Source organism: Talpa europaea (assembly GCF_964194135.1).
Source record: "Talpa europaea genome assembly, chromosome: 15".
Classification (NCBI taxonomy): Eukaryota; Metazoa; Chordata; class Mammalia; order Eulipotyphla; family Talpidae; genus Talpa; species Talpa europaea.
Window position 1 is genome coordinate 21958292 of NC_140083.1, and position 17803 is coordinate 21976094.

Consider the following 17803-nt stretch of genomic DNA (forward strand, 5'->3'; position numbering starts at 1 on the left):
ATGATCCCTTCCAGCGCCATCCATGTTGCTGCAAATTGCATGTGTTTATCTTTTTTGAATGCTGAGTAATATTCCATGGTGTATAGGTACCACATCTTCTTGATCCAGTCATCTATTACTCCTAGGTATTTACCCAAATGACACAGAAACATCAATTCCAAAGAGCACCTGCACCCCTATGTTTATAGCAGCACTGGTTAGGACCCTTTCTATAGTTCTTCCTAAGAATCCCACTGAAGGTTCTAGATAGCCAGTAAGCCCTGTGTGTACGTGATGGCTGAGAATGCTACAGGTGAGAGGTAGCTGTGCTGGAGAATGAATGGACCCTAATCCCTGGCCTAAAGGGGCTGCTCAAACAGCAAAGTTGGTAGGATCCAGGATGTGTCCTACTCATCCCACATCCTCTGTCATTGCCACATACTCGCAGGTGTGCAGTGATGAGTGGGTATTTGAGACTGGGTGTTCCGAGACCTCTGCTGGTGCTGTGAGTGCTCGTTTTCTGTTTGCCCTGTGACCTCTGTTGAAGCTCACTTGTGAACATGGGTGCCTCTTGAGTGTGATTGTCAACCTGAGCCTAAGACCACTGCTGCTACAGGAGCAGCTTCATTATCTCAACCCCTTTACCTCTATCCAATTTTCTTTTCCATGGCACTTAACACTTTTGACTTACTGGAGAATCTAGTTACTTTTTATGTTTATTGATCTGTTTCACCTTTCCTCACTAGAAGGCAAGCTTCTGGAGGGCAGGATTTTTGCCTTTTAGAAAACAAATATCCCTATCATCTAGAAAACATCCTGGCACAAGCGAGGTGTCCAATAAATATTTGTTGAGTGGTTGAGTGAACCCATGTTTGTTTAGTGTTTCTTCAGTGCTGGGCATAAAGCATAATGAGGGGAAGTAACAGGATTTCTTTCATTACATGTATTTTGAACCTAGAATAAAATAATGTTATTAGTGAGTCTGGCCATTTAGAGAGATCCTTCCTGGAGCCTTCCCAGGTCACATCACAAAAGAGGATCAAGGTTAGGTCTTAGCACTGACAATATAAAAGAAAGGTTGAGTTTAATCAATTTCATTTTTATGCATGAGAGCAGAATAAGTTATTAAAGAATTTTTTTTGAATTGTCCAAAAAGAAGCTCAAAACATATCTTTTACATAATTGAGTCATATTGATCCAAAGGAGAAAGTGCTAAAAAGATTTTGACTTCACTGTGCTCAAGTAGCTTTAGCGAAACTAAGCAATATTAGTGCTACAATCGATTACATTGTAAAGCAATTTAGAGGGCTTTAATTTTGTTAACAAGCTAATATCTATGTTGGTAGCACTTTAGTCTTACAAATTTTAATCAGCAATAATCCTCATTTGGTTCAGTGTAGTATGTTAGCTTGCTGATATTAATTGAAAGTAATAATCCAGTTCTTTTAATACATGGCTACCTAATAAATGTGAAAGATTTCTAGCCGTATGCACATGGACTTGTGTGTAATTTTCAGATGGCACAGATGAACATTAGCTTGTAAAAGAAATCTCACTTATCTTAAAATATCCACAGGTCTCTATGACATTTGATCAGGCTATTTTTTTCCTAGAATGTTTGTTGCTTCTTTGTCTTCTCTGGCAAACTCCTTTGTCCTTCAAAATCCAGCCAGGGTTGCACTGTCCCTGGTTTTTCTTGGCACTGCCTTCTTGCCACAGATTCTTCTCTTCTCCTTAAGTTTAATTGAGGAATTGCTTCCTCCTTCTTGTCCCCAAAGTCATTTATCATGGGGTATGGGTGTGATTTATTTACCTGTCTGAGTTTGAAGAGCAACTTCATGGCTTTTGTTTCTCTAGTGGCTGGCAGAGTCCCTGTCTCATAATATGCACTCAATAAATAGCATTTGAATTTGAAGCATTAGACCATTTTTATTTTGGTCACAGATTCATCCCACAAATGTTTATTAAGGATTTTTTTATAAGCAAAATTATGTGTTATGTGTTGTAAAGATACTGGGAAAAAAACCTAGATGCTCAATTTCCTAAATACATAAAATATAGTATGATTGAAAAAAAAATCATGAATGTAAGTAGCTATAACACATGGTCCAAAGTGTCATTTTAAAGGATGTTCTATGCGTGTATGTGAACATGTGTGCATGTCATCATTTTCTGCTTGGGTTCAGAAATGTCTCCTACTGGTTAAGGAAATAGTTTTCCTTATTAAAGGAAATATTTAAGGAAATACTGGTTAAGGAAATAGTTTTCCTTATTAAATATTTTTCCTTACTAAAATACCATGATTCCAAATAATGATCCTTTTGATGTCTCACAAATTAGGGTTAACTTCTGTTCTAGGTGTAAAATTCTCCTCTCCCCTCTTTCCCTTGGTTGTATCCTGTCGGAGATTGTTGGATTAAAGCACTGTTAGGGCTCTGCAGCTACTTGCCAGACAGTCCACATTTAGAGCAGAGAAAGTTTCTTCTGGTGCCTTAAGCTATGAATTTTATGCATTCCCTAGTTTTTAAAAAACACCCTAAGTGATAAATCCTTTACATGTTGCCACAAGTTCATTCCTAATTGCCATTAGGAAATCGACTGTCTGAAAGCTTTTGACCAGAGTTAACAATAATGTCATTGAAATGAAAAACCCAAGTGGCATTTTAACTGAGAATTAAAAAAAAAAAATGTGGTCAGCATAACGTGAATGGGTGACATTTGGTTGTATTGCAGCCCAGTGATACTGAAAAAAAATATTTTAGATTGTTTTTTGCACATTCAGAAATAAGTTGTGAATATTTCAATGATAACCAGAAATTCTTCTGTTTTTGTTTAGACTTGGATTATCACTTGCATTTATCTTCAACTGCTCCTATTTAATCTTCTCGTCAAAACGAAAGGGATCTGCGAGAACCGTGTTACTGATGATGTGAAAGACATTAGGAAATTGGTAAGTGAGGAAAGCTTCAGTAGCTGGGACTCTTTTTCTAGTGACTTTTTTAAAAAAAAAAATTAATTTTTGTGCAGAAGAACTGGGGCATGGGCCAGAGGTGCAGGCGTGAGAGGATTCACCAGAGACAGAGTGGGGAGCAGAACAGGCAGATTAACTGAAATACACTGCTGAGGGGAGCAGCAGGTGAGACAGGAGAGGTCTGCTGTGCCATGTGGGTCACTTCCTTGGCCAGGGATGGAACTCACCCTAGAACCCTGAGGATTTTGAAAATTACCAATGATGTGGTTAAAACAGAGTAACTGCTAGGGGTTTTGGGAGAGCTTGGCTGTGCCATGCGGGTCAGCTTCCTGGCCAGGGATGGATCTCAGATCTTAGGGGTGATAGCTTGATAGTGCTGAGACTTAACCCAGGGCGGCCCTCCCATGCCTTTTAATAAAAGATGTTGCTTTATCTGTGGCAAATTAACATTTTTTCAAGACAAAGGAAGAAATCATAGCTGTGCTGTAGAGAGCAGGCAGGGAGGTTTTTAAGGGTAGGATGGATCTGCTGGTGAACAGCCCACAGTACACCTCTGTGGGGACTATTTCTTCATTGGTCATCTTCACCTCAGTCATGACAGCGAAGGACACTGGAGTGCTCTTGGGGTGCTGATGTGCTTGTTCCCCATTATCTTTCAGTGACTTCCTCAGCATGTCTTATTTCCCTACCCCATGCCTTCCCACTCTAATAAGCCTGTCAAGGAATGCTGAGGGGGAGTGTTCTCCCCTGTCCAGCATCATGAAGACCCTGTCACTGTGGGTGGGGCTTTGCCCCCTTACTGAGCACAGTGGGAGGAGCGATTTGTTGCCGAGGTGTTGAACAGTCTCCTCTCATCTCCTACTTTGGTCATGTTGCACCCCTCCCCTCAGCAAAAACCAGTTTTCCCTGTCTTCATGCCATGCTCCTCTGCAAATGCAGACCACAGGGGAGGAGGGCACAATAAACATGCGATGTGCATTTTAACCAGCACTTACTATCTAGGGGAGATTTCACCTGCTCGGTTGAGTGACATTGTGTGATTTCAGGCTAAACAAAGTGTGGGAAGCATTTTTGCCAGTTCTTGGTTCAAAATAATCCATTGGCACTCAGTTATTTGAGTGTTGACCAGAGTACAACTGGTGGGAGATTAGGGAAGAAAGGACTATTGCATGTGGAGATAAGAAAGAAAAATAGATTTGCTGAAATAATAGTATGTTGAGTAGAAGGCATTGTCTTCATCTTCTCTGCTCTTGTTTTATATTTCCTACTTTATATGTTTCATTTTGGGCTCATAGCCAGACTTCCAAACAGAATTTCAAATGTGATGGGCAGAGACTGGTTAGCTTAGTAGCCTCAATACAAAGTAAGAGGGCACACTTGCACACATACACACACGCACATTTGCATCCAATTATGCAGAGTTGCAGCTGAGGATGTATTAGTATGTTTTAATCAAGGGGCTGATGTCTAAAGCAATGAAACATTGACCTGTGGTGATAGGATGGGGTAACTGGGGAGGTAATTTTTAAAAAACATAGACTACAATCCTTTCTTACTAGTTTGTGACCCAAGTTTCTTATTAGTTTGTGACCCAGGAAACTATACTAAAAAGATAATGTGTTTATAATGTAACTTTTGGATCAGTAGACGATGAGCATTGAATGTTTGTCAGATGAATGAAGAAATGATGTGTTCCCAAAGTGGTGAACATTTGTAAATACCTGTGGTTATTATTAAAATTAAAATTAACACATTGATTTAGTAAGTCTTGGGAAGCATTGTAGGTGCCTATACTTTTAAGACATTTCTGAAGAAGGTTTCAGAACTACTGCTCTAGATAGACTATTCTGTCGGTTTTAGAGACCAGACTGTCTTGACTCTAACTTAATGTTAATTCTAGTTATGACTAGTTTCTGCATGTGGTTATAGACTTATTAAAGTGTCAGATGAATGCAAGACTTGAAAATATGTTTAATTTAGGTCACAAGTGGGAAATCACAGCTCTCCTGGGGCTCCTGGTATACCACAGAGCTGCAAAGGGGCAGGGAGGATCTGCAGTGGTCGTGCGGTGCAAATTTCATGTTATATGGGCAGAGTATCACAGTTGAAAGATCATGATGAATCTAACCACAGGCCACACATATCTGAGATTAACATGGTATTTAAGAAAAATTACTTGCAGGCATTTTTATTTGTCAAGTGTTTGAGGAATACTATTTAGAGAACCCGCTACTTCCTGTGAAATGTCAAATATTTTCAAGTGGTACAGTAGATCTTTTAAGGGTCTTCCAGCATCTTCCAATTTTGTCTTTAACCATCTGCTTATTTTCACTATTATCTATCAGTTAATGCAATAAAATATAGCAAGAAGCATTAATCAGATGAGAAGAAGTTCCTGGAAAGGGATGCTAATATTGACACTAAAATAAAGTATTTCACCCCAAGGGCAAATGTGAAATTATTTGAGTTTTCCTCCCTTCCAGCAACTGACTCAGGGTAAAAAGTTTTTCATTTCAAAAATTGATCTAATTAAAGTAGTGTGTTTTCTTTGGATTATTGAAAAGTACTATTAAAAGTACAGCTGTCAGAGTTTCATGACAGAAATACTCTCATTTTGTAGTGATGGGGTGTGGGAACCTTAATGTTTCCATCCCAGGTAATAGTTACTTACATAAAAATGCCAGCACTGCTTAGGCAATCGTGTTTATAATGTTGGGGTTGTCTCCCCGCCCCCAACCCCATTTGAAATGGAAGATGTGTTTCCATCTTTAGCCTAAAACTCATTTCACTAACTCAAACAGTAACATGAGTGACCATTGAATGAAGTGAATATAGATAATGAAAGTCTCTCAGGAACCGTGGGGCAAATATCTTGACGTAAGTTGGCCAATAGTAGGTTGTTTGACCATCAACTCTGCTATTACCAGGCTGTGTGACCTTGGGCAAATAAATCCATGAACCATTCTGGGATTCCATGTCTGGTTTTTAAAATGAGGAACAAAGATGTGATCAATAGTTCTTAATCTAGGATTCCTAAACTTCAAACCCTTGCAAGAGGAACTCCAAATTGTGTCCATGTGTGCCTTATATGCATTTCTGAGAAGAGAGAGAACACATCTGCTTCCTAGAAAAGTCTGTAACAACCTCCCTTCCCCCCCGCCCCCCCAAAATAACTACTAAATTAGATAATTGTGGAGGTCCTTTTTAACTCCATAATCATATTTCAGGGTACACATTTAGACATAATTTTTGGAAATTATTGAAAATAATGCCTCAACTAAATATAAACAGCAAGGAATTTGCTTTGCAGACGCAATCTTGGTGTCTTCTATTTGAGGGAGGGAAAGTTGGTTGACCAGTCCAGTTTGCCTTGTGCCCACGAAAATTTCTTCAACTGCTGTCATTCCTTGCAGTCTCGTCAGTTCAGCCTCTGCATTAGGTGACAACGCACATGGTGCCCACGAACCCTAAGTTTGTTTGCTTGGGGTGATTCTCAGTCACAGGAGCACGTGATAACATGATATATGACCTTACTGTCATTTTTTATTTAATTTCTTCTCGGACACTTTGTCCTGCTGCTACGGTCCCCATGGTTTTCATTTGAAATCCTTCTGGCATATTTACTCAGCATAATGGCTCATCTATTTACAGAACATTTTGCTTTGTTTCTAAAAAAATGTTGCAAGACTTGTTTTAAATGGCAAACTCAGACCTACCTAAAGAAAGGGTGAAGTATCTGGGAAGAGGAAGAATCAAACTTTAAAAATGTGTATCTGGAGGACAGTGAGGTTGCAGCTTTGAATGGCTGTGTTAATGGCAGGAGTACAAATATTGAAATAGTTCAAATTGGTTTTCCCTTTTGTTCTTCCTACTATACCCTTCATTTATGATGATGTTTCTTCTTCTTTGGGGGAGGGAGATAGAATTAAACATGACTTAGTTTTTTCAAAAAACTGTTTTATCTTGAAATGGCTATTAAGTAATTATAAGGCAGGTTGCCTCCCAGCTCCATTTTGTAATGGTGAAATTACTGTCTTTCTAAGATTAGTAAGCAATGGAACTGAATTAAACTCAGGAATTTTATGATTTTCCTGGTCTGGTGGTAGGCACTTATTTTAAGTAAGTTTATTAATACCTGACTTTGGGATTTAATGTAACAGGAGATTATAAAAATAGTCCTGCTAATAAATGTTTGTACTTTTGAATGGACAATTGAGGATAATTCTGGTTTTTCTTCAAGTGCAGTGTTCTTCAGCTGATTCACTTCTGCTTTGAAATGGATAGATTGGAATCTCTGTACCTGAAATCTAAGCTTATCTTCTCTTTAAACACAGAGGTCTTAGGTAATTTTGTTTGACTCTAGAAGATCAATGGTTTAATAGTTGGATTGTCTTTCAAATTTATTTTCTATCGGTTTGCAATATTTAGCATTTAATTTCTGCTCCTGTGGTCAGGAGAAATCTTGTCTGCTTAAAGCTAAATTTGGGACTTTTAATATTCAAAAAAAGGACAGAATTATAGTCAAGTAATATTCATAAAAACTGATAACTCATATTATCCTGCACTTCTTAATAGCTATAGAACCAAGCATGTCAATTTTACCTTGAAGAAAAAGGTGTTCTTCCTTCCTTGATGGGATCAACCCCTTAGATACTTTATCTCCTGCTCACTTTATCTCCTGCTCCTTGACTTTTTTTTTTTTAAGATTTATTTATGTATACAAGAGCTGGGCTGAAGGCCAGAGATGCACCTGCTCCTTGACTTTTTAAAGCATTGGTTAATGTAGGAGTTAATGTCCAGACACCAAGGAAGGCACTTCCTATGGATTCTCCTATAATCCTCACAACCTGGAGGTAATCATTTTTACCCCTATTGTATTGGTTAGGAGATTGAAGCCTAATGATCATAAGTTAACCACCCCCTAACGTGGAAATGGGAAGTGAAGTCTCTGGAGCGCAAGAGCGCAGTTCATAATTTATGAGGTCTTATTTTTTGAGATGTAAATGCAACTGCAATTTACAAATTATCATCATAACCTCTTGAACTTTATTTCCTCAATAGTAGTCACTTTGTCTTATGGTTAGGAAGTGCTCTTACTATAGAAGTTCAACTGGTACTACTTCATTAGAATCATCACAAGGTATAACTATGAAATAGACAAATGTTTTTAATCTCTTCTGTTTGAGACACAGATCATCTAACTTTATTTAGGTATTCTTCACTGACAAAAAGTGACCCAGAAAAGATTTGTGCAGTGTCATCATATTTTTTTTTTAAATCGTTGAGTTATTAAGAAAAACACACTGGATACCTTTGAATTCTAAAGGTAACTGTCCTTTAGTTAGATTTTTAGTCACTATTGACAGGAAATGACTTGTAAGGAGGAAAAAAAAAGCTTTCTCCTGTGGGGTTTTTTTTTTTTTTTTTGAGAACTGAGCAACGAACATTACATTTCACTGTTGTATGCACGTGAACTGTGATATTTAAATAGAAACCTAGAGTTGATTTTTTTTTTTCCTTCTACAGCAGTGATTCTTAAACTTCTTGGGTCAGATGACATTCTGAAAACTGTGGACTCATACTAGAAAGGTTCACATATGTGCAACATTTAATGCACAATGTCAAGGGAATTTTGAGTTACTATTGCATTTTTTAAAAACTGAGGTAACATTGGTTTTTAACACTGTAACTATAGGATTCAGAGGTATAAGATCACATCTCTTCAGACACATGTCACTACAGCACATCCACCACCAAAGAACCCAGATACCAAGGACTTGGGAGATAACAATGGAGACAAGGTAATATCTCACTGAGGGTGTCCAGGCAGGCACCAATTCCAGGAGACTTAGAGATTGCAATGGCATTTGAATCCTGAGACCCAAAGGTTCTAGATCAGTGATCTAGAGAAGGGAGTTCAGTGTTCTGAGTTCTTTTTCTTCCTAGTCCAAATTCCTGCAGCCTGTGGTTTGCGGCCAGTGTCTTTTTGGCTTGCAAAGACTTCTTGGCTGAGTTTTCCAGCATTTCCGCCTGCTTGTTCCCTTACACATTTTTTCTTTTCAGTGTCACTGAGTATGGTCAGTCTTTAAGACATCCAAAAGTGCTAGCAAATGGGGTTCATCATCAGGTGACTTGTGTTACATATATTTACAGTTTTGTACATTTTTTAAAAAAGATTTATTTATTTATACAAGCACTGGGTACAGTCAGAAGCATGGGAGGGTAAGAGAATTCACCAGAGTCAGTGCGGAGAGCAGAGCAGGCAGACTGATGAAGTACACTGCTGAGGGGAGCAGCGGGCGGCAGGAGAGGTCTGCGCACCATGTGGGACCCTCACCCAGTGGCCAGGGAGCAGCCGGGGATTGAACCGGCGCTGCAGAGGCTGCAAGCAGCTTCGCAACCCAGCGCTCAACTGCTGCGCCACCAGGGGAGGCCCAGTTTTGTACATTTTATGATCTGACATGGTATTGACATCCTCATACTCCAAACCACTGAGCTCATTGGAATAATTTGGCCTTTAGTAAAAATTTCCATTAATTAGGTTCTATTCTACTTTTTTTTAACCCTGAATATATTTTACTAAAATTGATTGGTTTTTCAACTTCTTGTAGCCTTGGTTACTTGTCCATTTAACCCTACCAACAGGATATATCCTTGGAATCCAAACCATGTTTCTGCCTTTTCAGCTTCCACTCTCTGTATAAATATTTAACACAAAGAAGTCACTTTGCTCTAGTGACTTCTAAACTCTTTGTCTGTTCCTCTTTGCCATAATCACCCTTCCAGCTAATCTTCCTGAATTTACCATTATGTCCCCACTTCGCTTAAACACATTCAGTGAAGCACCACTGCTTTCATGAGCAATTTCGGGAAGCCTGAATTTTTAGTCATTATCTAGTTCACTCTCTTCATTTTTCAGAGAAGGAACAGAAGTTCCTGTAGAAGAAGTGACTGTGTGGGGTTCTGATGGCAGCACTGGTCCCACTGGACTTGACCGCCTCTTACTGAATCACCGTAGCCCTCTAATGTGGCTTTCCTCTTGTTTCTTACCTCTTACTTGCAAGAACTAGATTTATCTGTCCCTGGTCTCTCAAACACGCCATGTGTGTCATCTCTGCTCATGAACCCTTCTAGAATATCCTAGTTCCTTGCAATTAATAGTAACAGAAATCACTCTGTGGCTCCATACCATGCTTAAACATTAATTATTTTAAACATGTTGCTGGATCCTGTTCAGTCCTGATAAATCCACTAGCTAGCTTCCATTGTGGCTTACATTTTACACCTGTGGAACTTGAGGCTGCAGCTGAGTAAGTAACTCACCCAAGATCTCTGAGTTAGTATTTGGCAGGGCCTGGACTCACTTGAGCAATCTGTTCCCAAAACCTGCGCGGTGATTCCTACACCAAATGTAACTGCCCTAAGTTCCAGGCCAAAGACTTCCTCTACTCTGTCAGACTTTGCATAGTGGTGCATGTACAGCAGAAAAGCCAAATTCTTCACAAGGTAATCTGTGCTTTCTGATTACTACTGAACATACTATAAATGCTTGGAAAGTAATAACTTATCAAACCATAAAAACCTACAACTTGACTTCCTAACTTCTCTTCCAAATGAAATTGGAAAAGAACCCCAGTGCAAGATAAGAAAGTAATAAAGGGGAGACTGCTCTGCAGATAACTGCTGAGACCAGCACACACAGCCAGGGTTTGCATCTTCTGGCAAGGATTCCTGAGGCCTAGAGATACCAGCGGACCTCTCTTACGATAGACTTCATATACCTATGTGTAAATATAAATATGTATATATGTGTATATATAGAAAACCATAAGATTGTGGTAGAGACTGTCTCTGAGAAGAATGTAAGTTACAAAACACTTTTCAAAAATACCTCTTAAAATAACCTTTCAGGCCTATCAGAAGCTAAGTGTCAGGAAATCAACTTAATGCAACAATAACTATATACACCCTCTAGGTGGTAAGTTGTAAAGATTTTAGTCTGTTGGTCAGAGAACTTAGAAGCTTTCTTTGAATAAGTTTCTTACTGAGGTAGAGTTGACGTGTAACATTGACTTCAGGTGCTCAGTGTAACGATTTGATCTGTGCATATATTGTAAAATTCTCACAATAAATCTAGGTAACCAGTTAAGTCCAGTAACTATGAATCAATAAAGTAGAATTGGCTGCTATTTACCTTAAATTTTCTCTGCTCTCTGGATATATACTCAGCTCCTCAATTTCTGAGTATTTTGGTTAATTACTATATTTTGATAATGCAAATTGTGTTTGAGGAGGGGCCAAAATGTCAAGCATCTTGTGATCAGAACACCTGCCATTTCTTGCCATGTTTCTTCACCTGCAGTGGGTTTAATTTACATAGTTGGTTCCTAACAAACTCGAATGTTGTTGCTCCATTTCAGATGCCAGATTTTATACCAACAACAGAATCAGCGGGGTGCCTTTGCCACTAAGCCTTCCATAAAACAACCAGGTTATTTGTTTTTCAAAGATGGTGGTAACCATCCAAAAGACAATTGCAGGAGGGCAGTGGGAAGATTGACAAACAGGAAGGAAAGTGTAAAAAGAAGGAGCATGAGCCTTAAATTAAAATTTTTAAATGTCACCTTTTGTGGCAATTATTCGGGGGGTTTCTATTTTCTTGGGGGTGGCATTGTTATAGAGCAACCCCGATATTAAACGGGTTCCTGGCTGTGGGTCCTCACCCGTGCGTTTTAAAGGGACTTATGAATACTCTACTACAGACACACACAAAAGGGTTAATAAAAGGTTTATTTACAAGAGAAAAAGAAATAAAGAAAATGTACAACTCAGGGAGAAAATAGGGAAATAAAGTCTTTAATGCGTCCTACCTGATCCGACGACCTGGAAACCCAAAGTCACTCTCAGAGCTGGCCGGATGCTGCGAGCTGGTGGAGAGCCAAAATGGGGGATCCTCCAAAGCCCACGTGTCTGCCTTTTGTATCCACCTGGCTGCTTAACCCCACCCTCAGGTCCCAGCCACCTTCCCTTTGGTGGTGATGGGATTTGGAGTTCCCAGTGTCTTTGACTTTGACCTAGGGTGGGGGTGGAGTCCACAAAGCCTATATGGAATTAGCTTTGGGACATCCTTTTCCCCCCTAACAGAATGAGGGATGATGGTGAGCCTCACAAATGGAAAACCCTCAAGACAAGTGTCCAGAGACTAGAAGTGTGGTGGAGCTAAGAGGCATGGGAGGCGCAGACGTCAGAAACGTTTAGTGCAGACTTCATACCTAGTAGCTGTCAGACATTAGTCATGTTATTTGACTTCTTTGAACCTTGGATATGATCATGTAACACAAGCCCTTAGTGGGCACAATGCCTGGCACATAGTAAATATTCAATAAATGTTTAAGCTTAGGCTGAGATGAGTATGAGGTCACAGCACTGGAGTAGAAGGGCAGCGAGCATGACCGGATCAGTTCTGACCTTGCTCCCCTTTGACTACTAAGACCTTTGTGTGGATTCTTTTCTCACCAAATTATCCCCACATTCTTGAAGCTATTTCAAGGCTAAGAAGAAACATGTGGATTGTGTTGGGGACATTAGGCAGAGTTGATATGGTCTAGCAAACATACACAAACCCCCAGGTTACTATGGGGAACAATCAAGGGCCTCCCTGGTGGCGCAAAGTGTTAAGCACAGCATTGTGAAGCTGTCTGCAATCTCTACAGCATGAGTTCCATCCCTGGCCAGCCCCGGAAGCTACCCACATGGTGCAGCAGACCTCTCCTGTCCTGCCTGCTGCTCCCCTCAGCAGTATATTTCAGTAGATCTGCCTGCTCTGTTCCCCACTCCATCTCTCGTGAATCCTCTACCCACCACCACCACCCCCACCTCTGGCCTGTCCCCCTGTTCTGGTATGAATAAATAAATCCTTTTAAAAGAAAAGTTTTTGAGATAAGTTAAAGGAAAAAATAAGCCTGCAAGCAAGAAACTACATTTTCACACTGCATATTGTTTTTTAGTCCCAGTGGACTAAATCAGTTGTTGGTTATGTTATTCAGCTAGAAACATTAACAGTGCCAGAGGGTAGGATGACAGAGCTGGTGCTATGTGCAGGAAAGGAAATAACTGAACCTGGAACTCTGGAACTCACCGGGATCTATGCCTTGCAAGTCAGCGGAGCATCTGAATCATTTGTGATGTGTTTGACACATTCACTTATCTCAATTCTTAAATGAAATGGGTACTTTTATTTCCCTTTAACAGAGGAGGGAAGCCAAAATACAGAATTTAAATTTGTTCCAAATTGGGTATTTGTTCAACTTAAAGACTGATGGAAATGTTTTACACTTTTTTTTAACCATCCTTCAAAGAATTGTAGCTTAACTTTTCAAGGATCTTAAATGCTCAGCCCCAGCTAAGTGGATTAAGTTATATTGCAGTAATAAATCTCTCTGAGTTTAAGTTGTAAAGCATTTGCACCTCATAAGTAGTGGTGTTCTTTCCAAATCTCACTGACATTTATTCTAGGATCAACATAGAATAGCAGTTCTCAACCTTCAGCACACATTGGAATCACCTGGAAGACTTGTTCAAGCAATAGGTCTGTTGTAGCCCAAGAAATGCATTTCTAGCAAGAGGTTCCCTGGTGAGGCATACATGTCATTTTGACAACTGCTGATGAGAAAATAATTTTGTATTACTATTTATATGGAGGAATGAATAGGAAAATAGTCTTGAAAGTGAATTCTAAAGCCTCAGGTGGAAATGGAAATTGAGGTTATGTTTCCAAAACTGAGTAGTTTATACTTAACCAACCATAACTGAGTTTGTGGTCAGTCCAAAATATTTGTATTGTCCATTTAATTTTGGAGAGTGATTTTGATTATAAGAGAAATCAAGAGTGAAAAATCACTGCATAGAAATACTGAAATTTGATGGTAGCTTTAAAAAAAAAAATACTGATTGACATGTATGGAGCTTCTCATAATTTTTTTCCTTCCTTTTTTGGTTTTTGTAGGTGGCAAATCTTCCAAAGGACTATATGATATCCCTCAAATATGTCCCCGGGATGGAGGTATTGGTATGTAAGCTGTCCATTTCTGAGTTTCATTTTAGTAACTGATAAAAGCTTTGGGGCCATTTGTACTGGGATAGGAAATTATCTGCCACTTCAGGGTGTGCTTATTTATCAGCATTTGGGGAAGGTAGATCGCTTTGAAAATTGACTTGGATAGTTTTTTTTTCCTCACACAAATGCCAAATTTCAATATTTGCAGCTGGTGAACAGTTTAGCACACATGTCTAAAAAGTGTCGTCCCCAAGAAAATAAGATCCTCCTCCTTAGAACTAGCAGCAAACTTCTTTTTGAGTGTAAAATTATGTGAATTCTTTTCATGTGGGAAAAGGTGATATGTCTCTTTCTTATTTAATTTGCAAGCATAAAATGTTTTACTTCTAAATTTATTAGCAATGCTATAGATTCTTAGAACCTTACAGTAGAAATATGTGGTTATGAGTACACCCTCTAAGGGCTTTCCTTTTACTACAAACTATGCCTCTGAACATACTGTTTTTATTTTGCCTGTTTACATATTTTATATTGGTGTCACTGTTTCACATAACACTTTGCCACTTGTTTATATTTTGCAATAGGCCTTGGACACATGCGTTGTAGCATATTCATCATTTTAACTACTTGCTGTATTGTTGTCCTTGAAACTGTTGGGATTACTCTCTGCAAGTCGCATGTTTCTGTAATTTACCAAATGCTCATTACATATCCAACTTGTACAAATTGTTTTAGGCTTTGAATAATTTCTGTGGATTAAGCAATCAAAATTATCACCAGTTGAAGCTTGCTATAGCTCAGTGTTTATGCTTCAGTCTGTCAAAGGCTACTGACAGTGTTATTTCAAGAGAATTTCAAAGGCGTATTTCTTTTCATTAGCGAAAGAAGCATTTTAGCATGGACTATCGAAAGTTCCTTAAACTCCTTGGAACATGTCTCTTCATGTTAAACCAGTTATCCTCAAGCCTCGGTCAGTGTCCTATTGAATTAGGGGGTAAGAAATAGGATCATTAAAGTTTAGGCAGCAAGATAATTCATCTGATCACTCAATAAGGAAGTATTTGTTTAGGAAAAACTTCGGAGCCAGCATTTTACCAGACACTTTTAGAAACAAACACATTCAAATTAACCTTACCTTCAAAAACTTGAATAATAACTGGGGGAATAGTCTGGTGTTTCTAAAATATTTTTTTCATGTGTAACTCCTTGGATGATTAGGAAAGCCCTGTGAAGAGGCAGGTTAACTCTTATGATTCCTACTTTACAAATGACATTGCAGTTTACAACCCAGAAGTATTTTGCCCAAGGTGATACTAGGAAGTGAGTATCTAGATAACTACAGTAGCAGGGAAAGCTTTCTAAGTCTTCTAAGTGAAAGCATCTAAGTAATGAAGAAAGATCCTGAGTGTAGATGCTTTTAGGCCTAGGATTGCCAAAATTTAATCAAAGAAATCATGCTGCTCTTTGAAAAACAAGTGCTAAACTTAAAATAACAATAGGTTATTTTGTGCTCGTAGAATCAGATTTTGCTCCGTCATAGATTTTAGTATCGTGGTGATAGCAAGAGCCAAACTTTGAAAACTGAGGCTGATTCATGGCCATATTTTTTTGTTTCTGTAATTGAGAAAAGTCCACTATTATTTGGTCTTGGCTCCCTGTCCTGGCACAACTGGACAAACTCTGTTCTTGGCTACTACACTTGGCAGAAAAACAAGTCTGTGTAGAGGGCTTTGGGCAGAAACAGGGGGTCGAATGCTTTGTTTTACCTTCATTTTGAAATGGTAGCTTCTGCCAAAACCTGAGGAGTTTCCCAGTGGAGAGGCTCCTGATTATTTGTCAGTGGTCAAAGCCCCAGCTGCCTTATCTTTTGTCTTTAAACAATAGAGGGTGGAGTGGGAGTCAGGGTGGGTACCAGAAGATTCTCTGGGGCCAAAGCCATAAAATTGTGCTTGTGGCACTGGGCAGAAGAAAGTTCTTGAATAGAACACACTTCATTATTTTATTTTTACTTTTTTGTTTTGTCTTATAAAGCAGCTAAATACTCCTGAAAAGCGGAGGCTACTCTTCTAAGGGCAGTCTTCCAGAACTACCTTGCAGATTCCTTTTCACAAATAGCAGGGTGTGGCCAACCAGTTAGTATTTAAATTCAAGGATAATTACCCATTCTATTCTAAACTCTCTGAGGCTGTAATATTGCCAGACAGTTAGGATTTCCTTTAATGTTCTAACCTTAAAAATGCCTAAACATTTATGATCCTTTCCATTTACTGGTAATCTTACTGTAAAAGAACAAAAAATTGAGTTGATTTGTGTTACACATTGATATCTATATAAACTATATAAATGATGAGTTACTCGTGTTTGAGTAAAAAATTCGTTAGTTTTTAATTAAAGTATAACTATTGAGATATATATATATATATATCAGTTTCCTTCCAGCTTTTTATTTGGAAATAATTGCAAATATGCAGCACAGTTGTAAGAATATTCAAAGAATACCTGCTTACCCTTTAATTCGGATTAATCTATTTTTAACATTCTTGCTTCAATTGCTTGACTGAGTGCTTGCTTTCTATGCATGCTTGTGTGTTACTATTTTCCTAAACCTATTAAGTTGTATAAATCATGGCTGTTTACCCCTAAATACTTCAGTGTGTATTTCCTAAGTAAAGGATTTTCTCTTACATAACTTCTGTATGGTTGCCAGCCCCTATAAACTTAGCAGTATCTAAATACTTCAGTCTACAGGGCTGATTTCAATTTCATCTATTTTTTTTTTTTTTTTGGCCTTTTCCCCTTGTACAAGATTCAACTTAGGTGCTCTGTTTGCCTTTTGATAATATCTTGTGCTGTAGGCAGAGTAAGTGGCTGATCCCAGATGTCTCTAATATCTATAACATGATATAGACCATGAGTTACTCCTACTGTGAATGTGTCACCTTACAGGGCAAAAGGGACAGTGCAGGGCCTCCCTGGTGGCTCAGGGGTTAAAGATAGCACTATCAAGCCATCAGCATGAGTTCAATCCCCAGCCTGTCAGGGAGCTTACTAAACCACATGGCGCTGGAGACCTCTCCTGCCTCTCCCTGCTGCTCCGCTCAGCAGTGCATTTCGGTAGATCTACCTGTTCTGCTCCCCATGCTCTCCAGTGAATCCTCTCCCCCCACCTCCACACCTCTGGCTTACACCCCAGTTCTTGTATGCATAAATAAATAAATCTTTTTTAAAAAAAGGGGGACTGTGCAGGTGTCAGTGAAATAAGGGTTTTGAGATGGGGCAATTATATAAGAGGTAAGATTGTCAGAATCAGAGTGATTTCCTTATAGGGCAACCTGGCTGCTTAACTCCACTCTCAGTTCCTAGCAATCCTCCCTCCGGTGGTGCCATTCTGGGATTTGTAGTCCTTGGTGTCTTGGATATCTTTGATCGGGGTAGGGGTGGGCCTCATAAAACTGATTCATGGAGTCCATTCAGGACATCATTTCCCCCCAGCAGTTTCAAGATATATATTACTGGCTTTGAAGATGGAGGAAGGGGTTACAAACCAGTGCAGGCAATCTCTGAAAACTAGAAAAGAAACTGCTAGAAGAACCAAAATCCAAGGGTCATCTTGATTTTTGCCTATTAATAGCTCTTTTGGATTTCTGACATCAAGCACTGTAAAATGATAAATTTATGCTCTTTTAAATCCACTAAGCTTATGGAAATGAATTCATCACAATTTGCTTTAAGAGTTCCTCAACCTTTCTTTGCCTTTATGACATTAAAAATATGAAGTAATAAAGTGGTCTTCCCTT

At 39.0% G+C, this 17803-nt stretch overlaps 1 protein-coding gene across 1 annotated transcript in view; it reads left to right on the plus strand.

Annotated features, from left to right (window-relative positions):
• Nucleotides 1–379: 379 nt before the first annotated feature.
• Nucleotides 380–17803, plus strand: part of KITLG (KIT ligand) — a gene marked incomplete at both ends in the record, with an annotated part of 37190 nt that continues 19766 nt past the window's right edge. The window contains 3 exons of the mRNA XM_084255968.1: nucleotides 380–484; nucleotides 2816–2929; nucleotides 13956–14018. Coding sequence (XP_084112094.1) covers nucleotides 380–484; nucleotides 2816–2929; nucleotides 13956–14018 — 282 coding nt within the window. The remainder of the gene's footprint in view (nucleotides 485–2815; nucleotides 2930–13955; nucleotides 14019–17803) is intronic.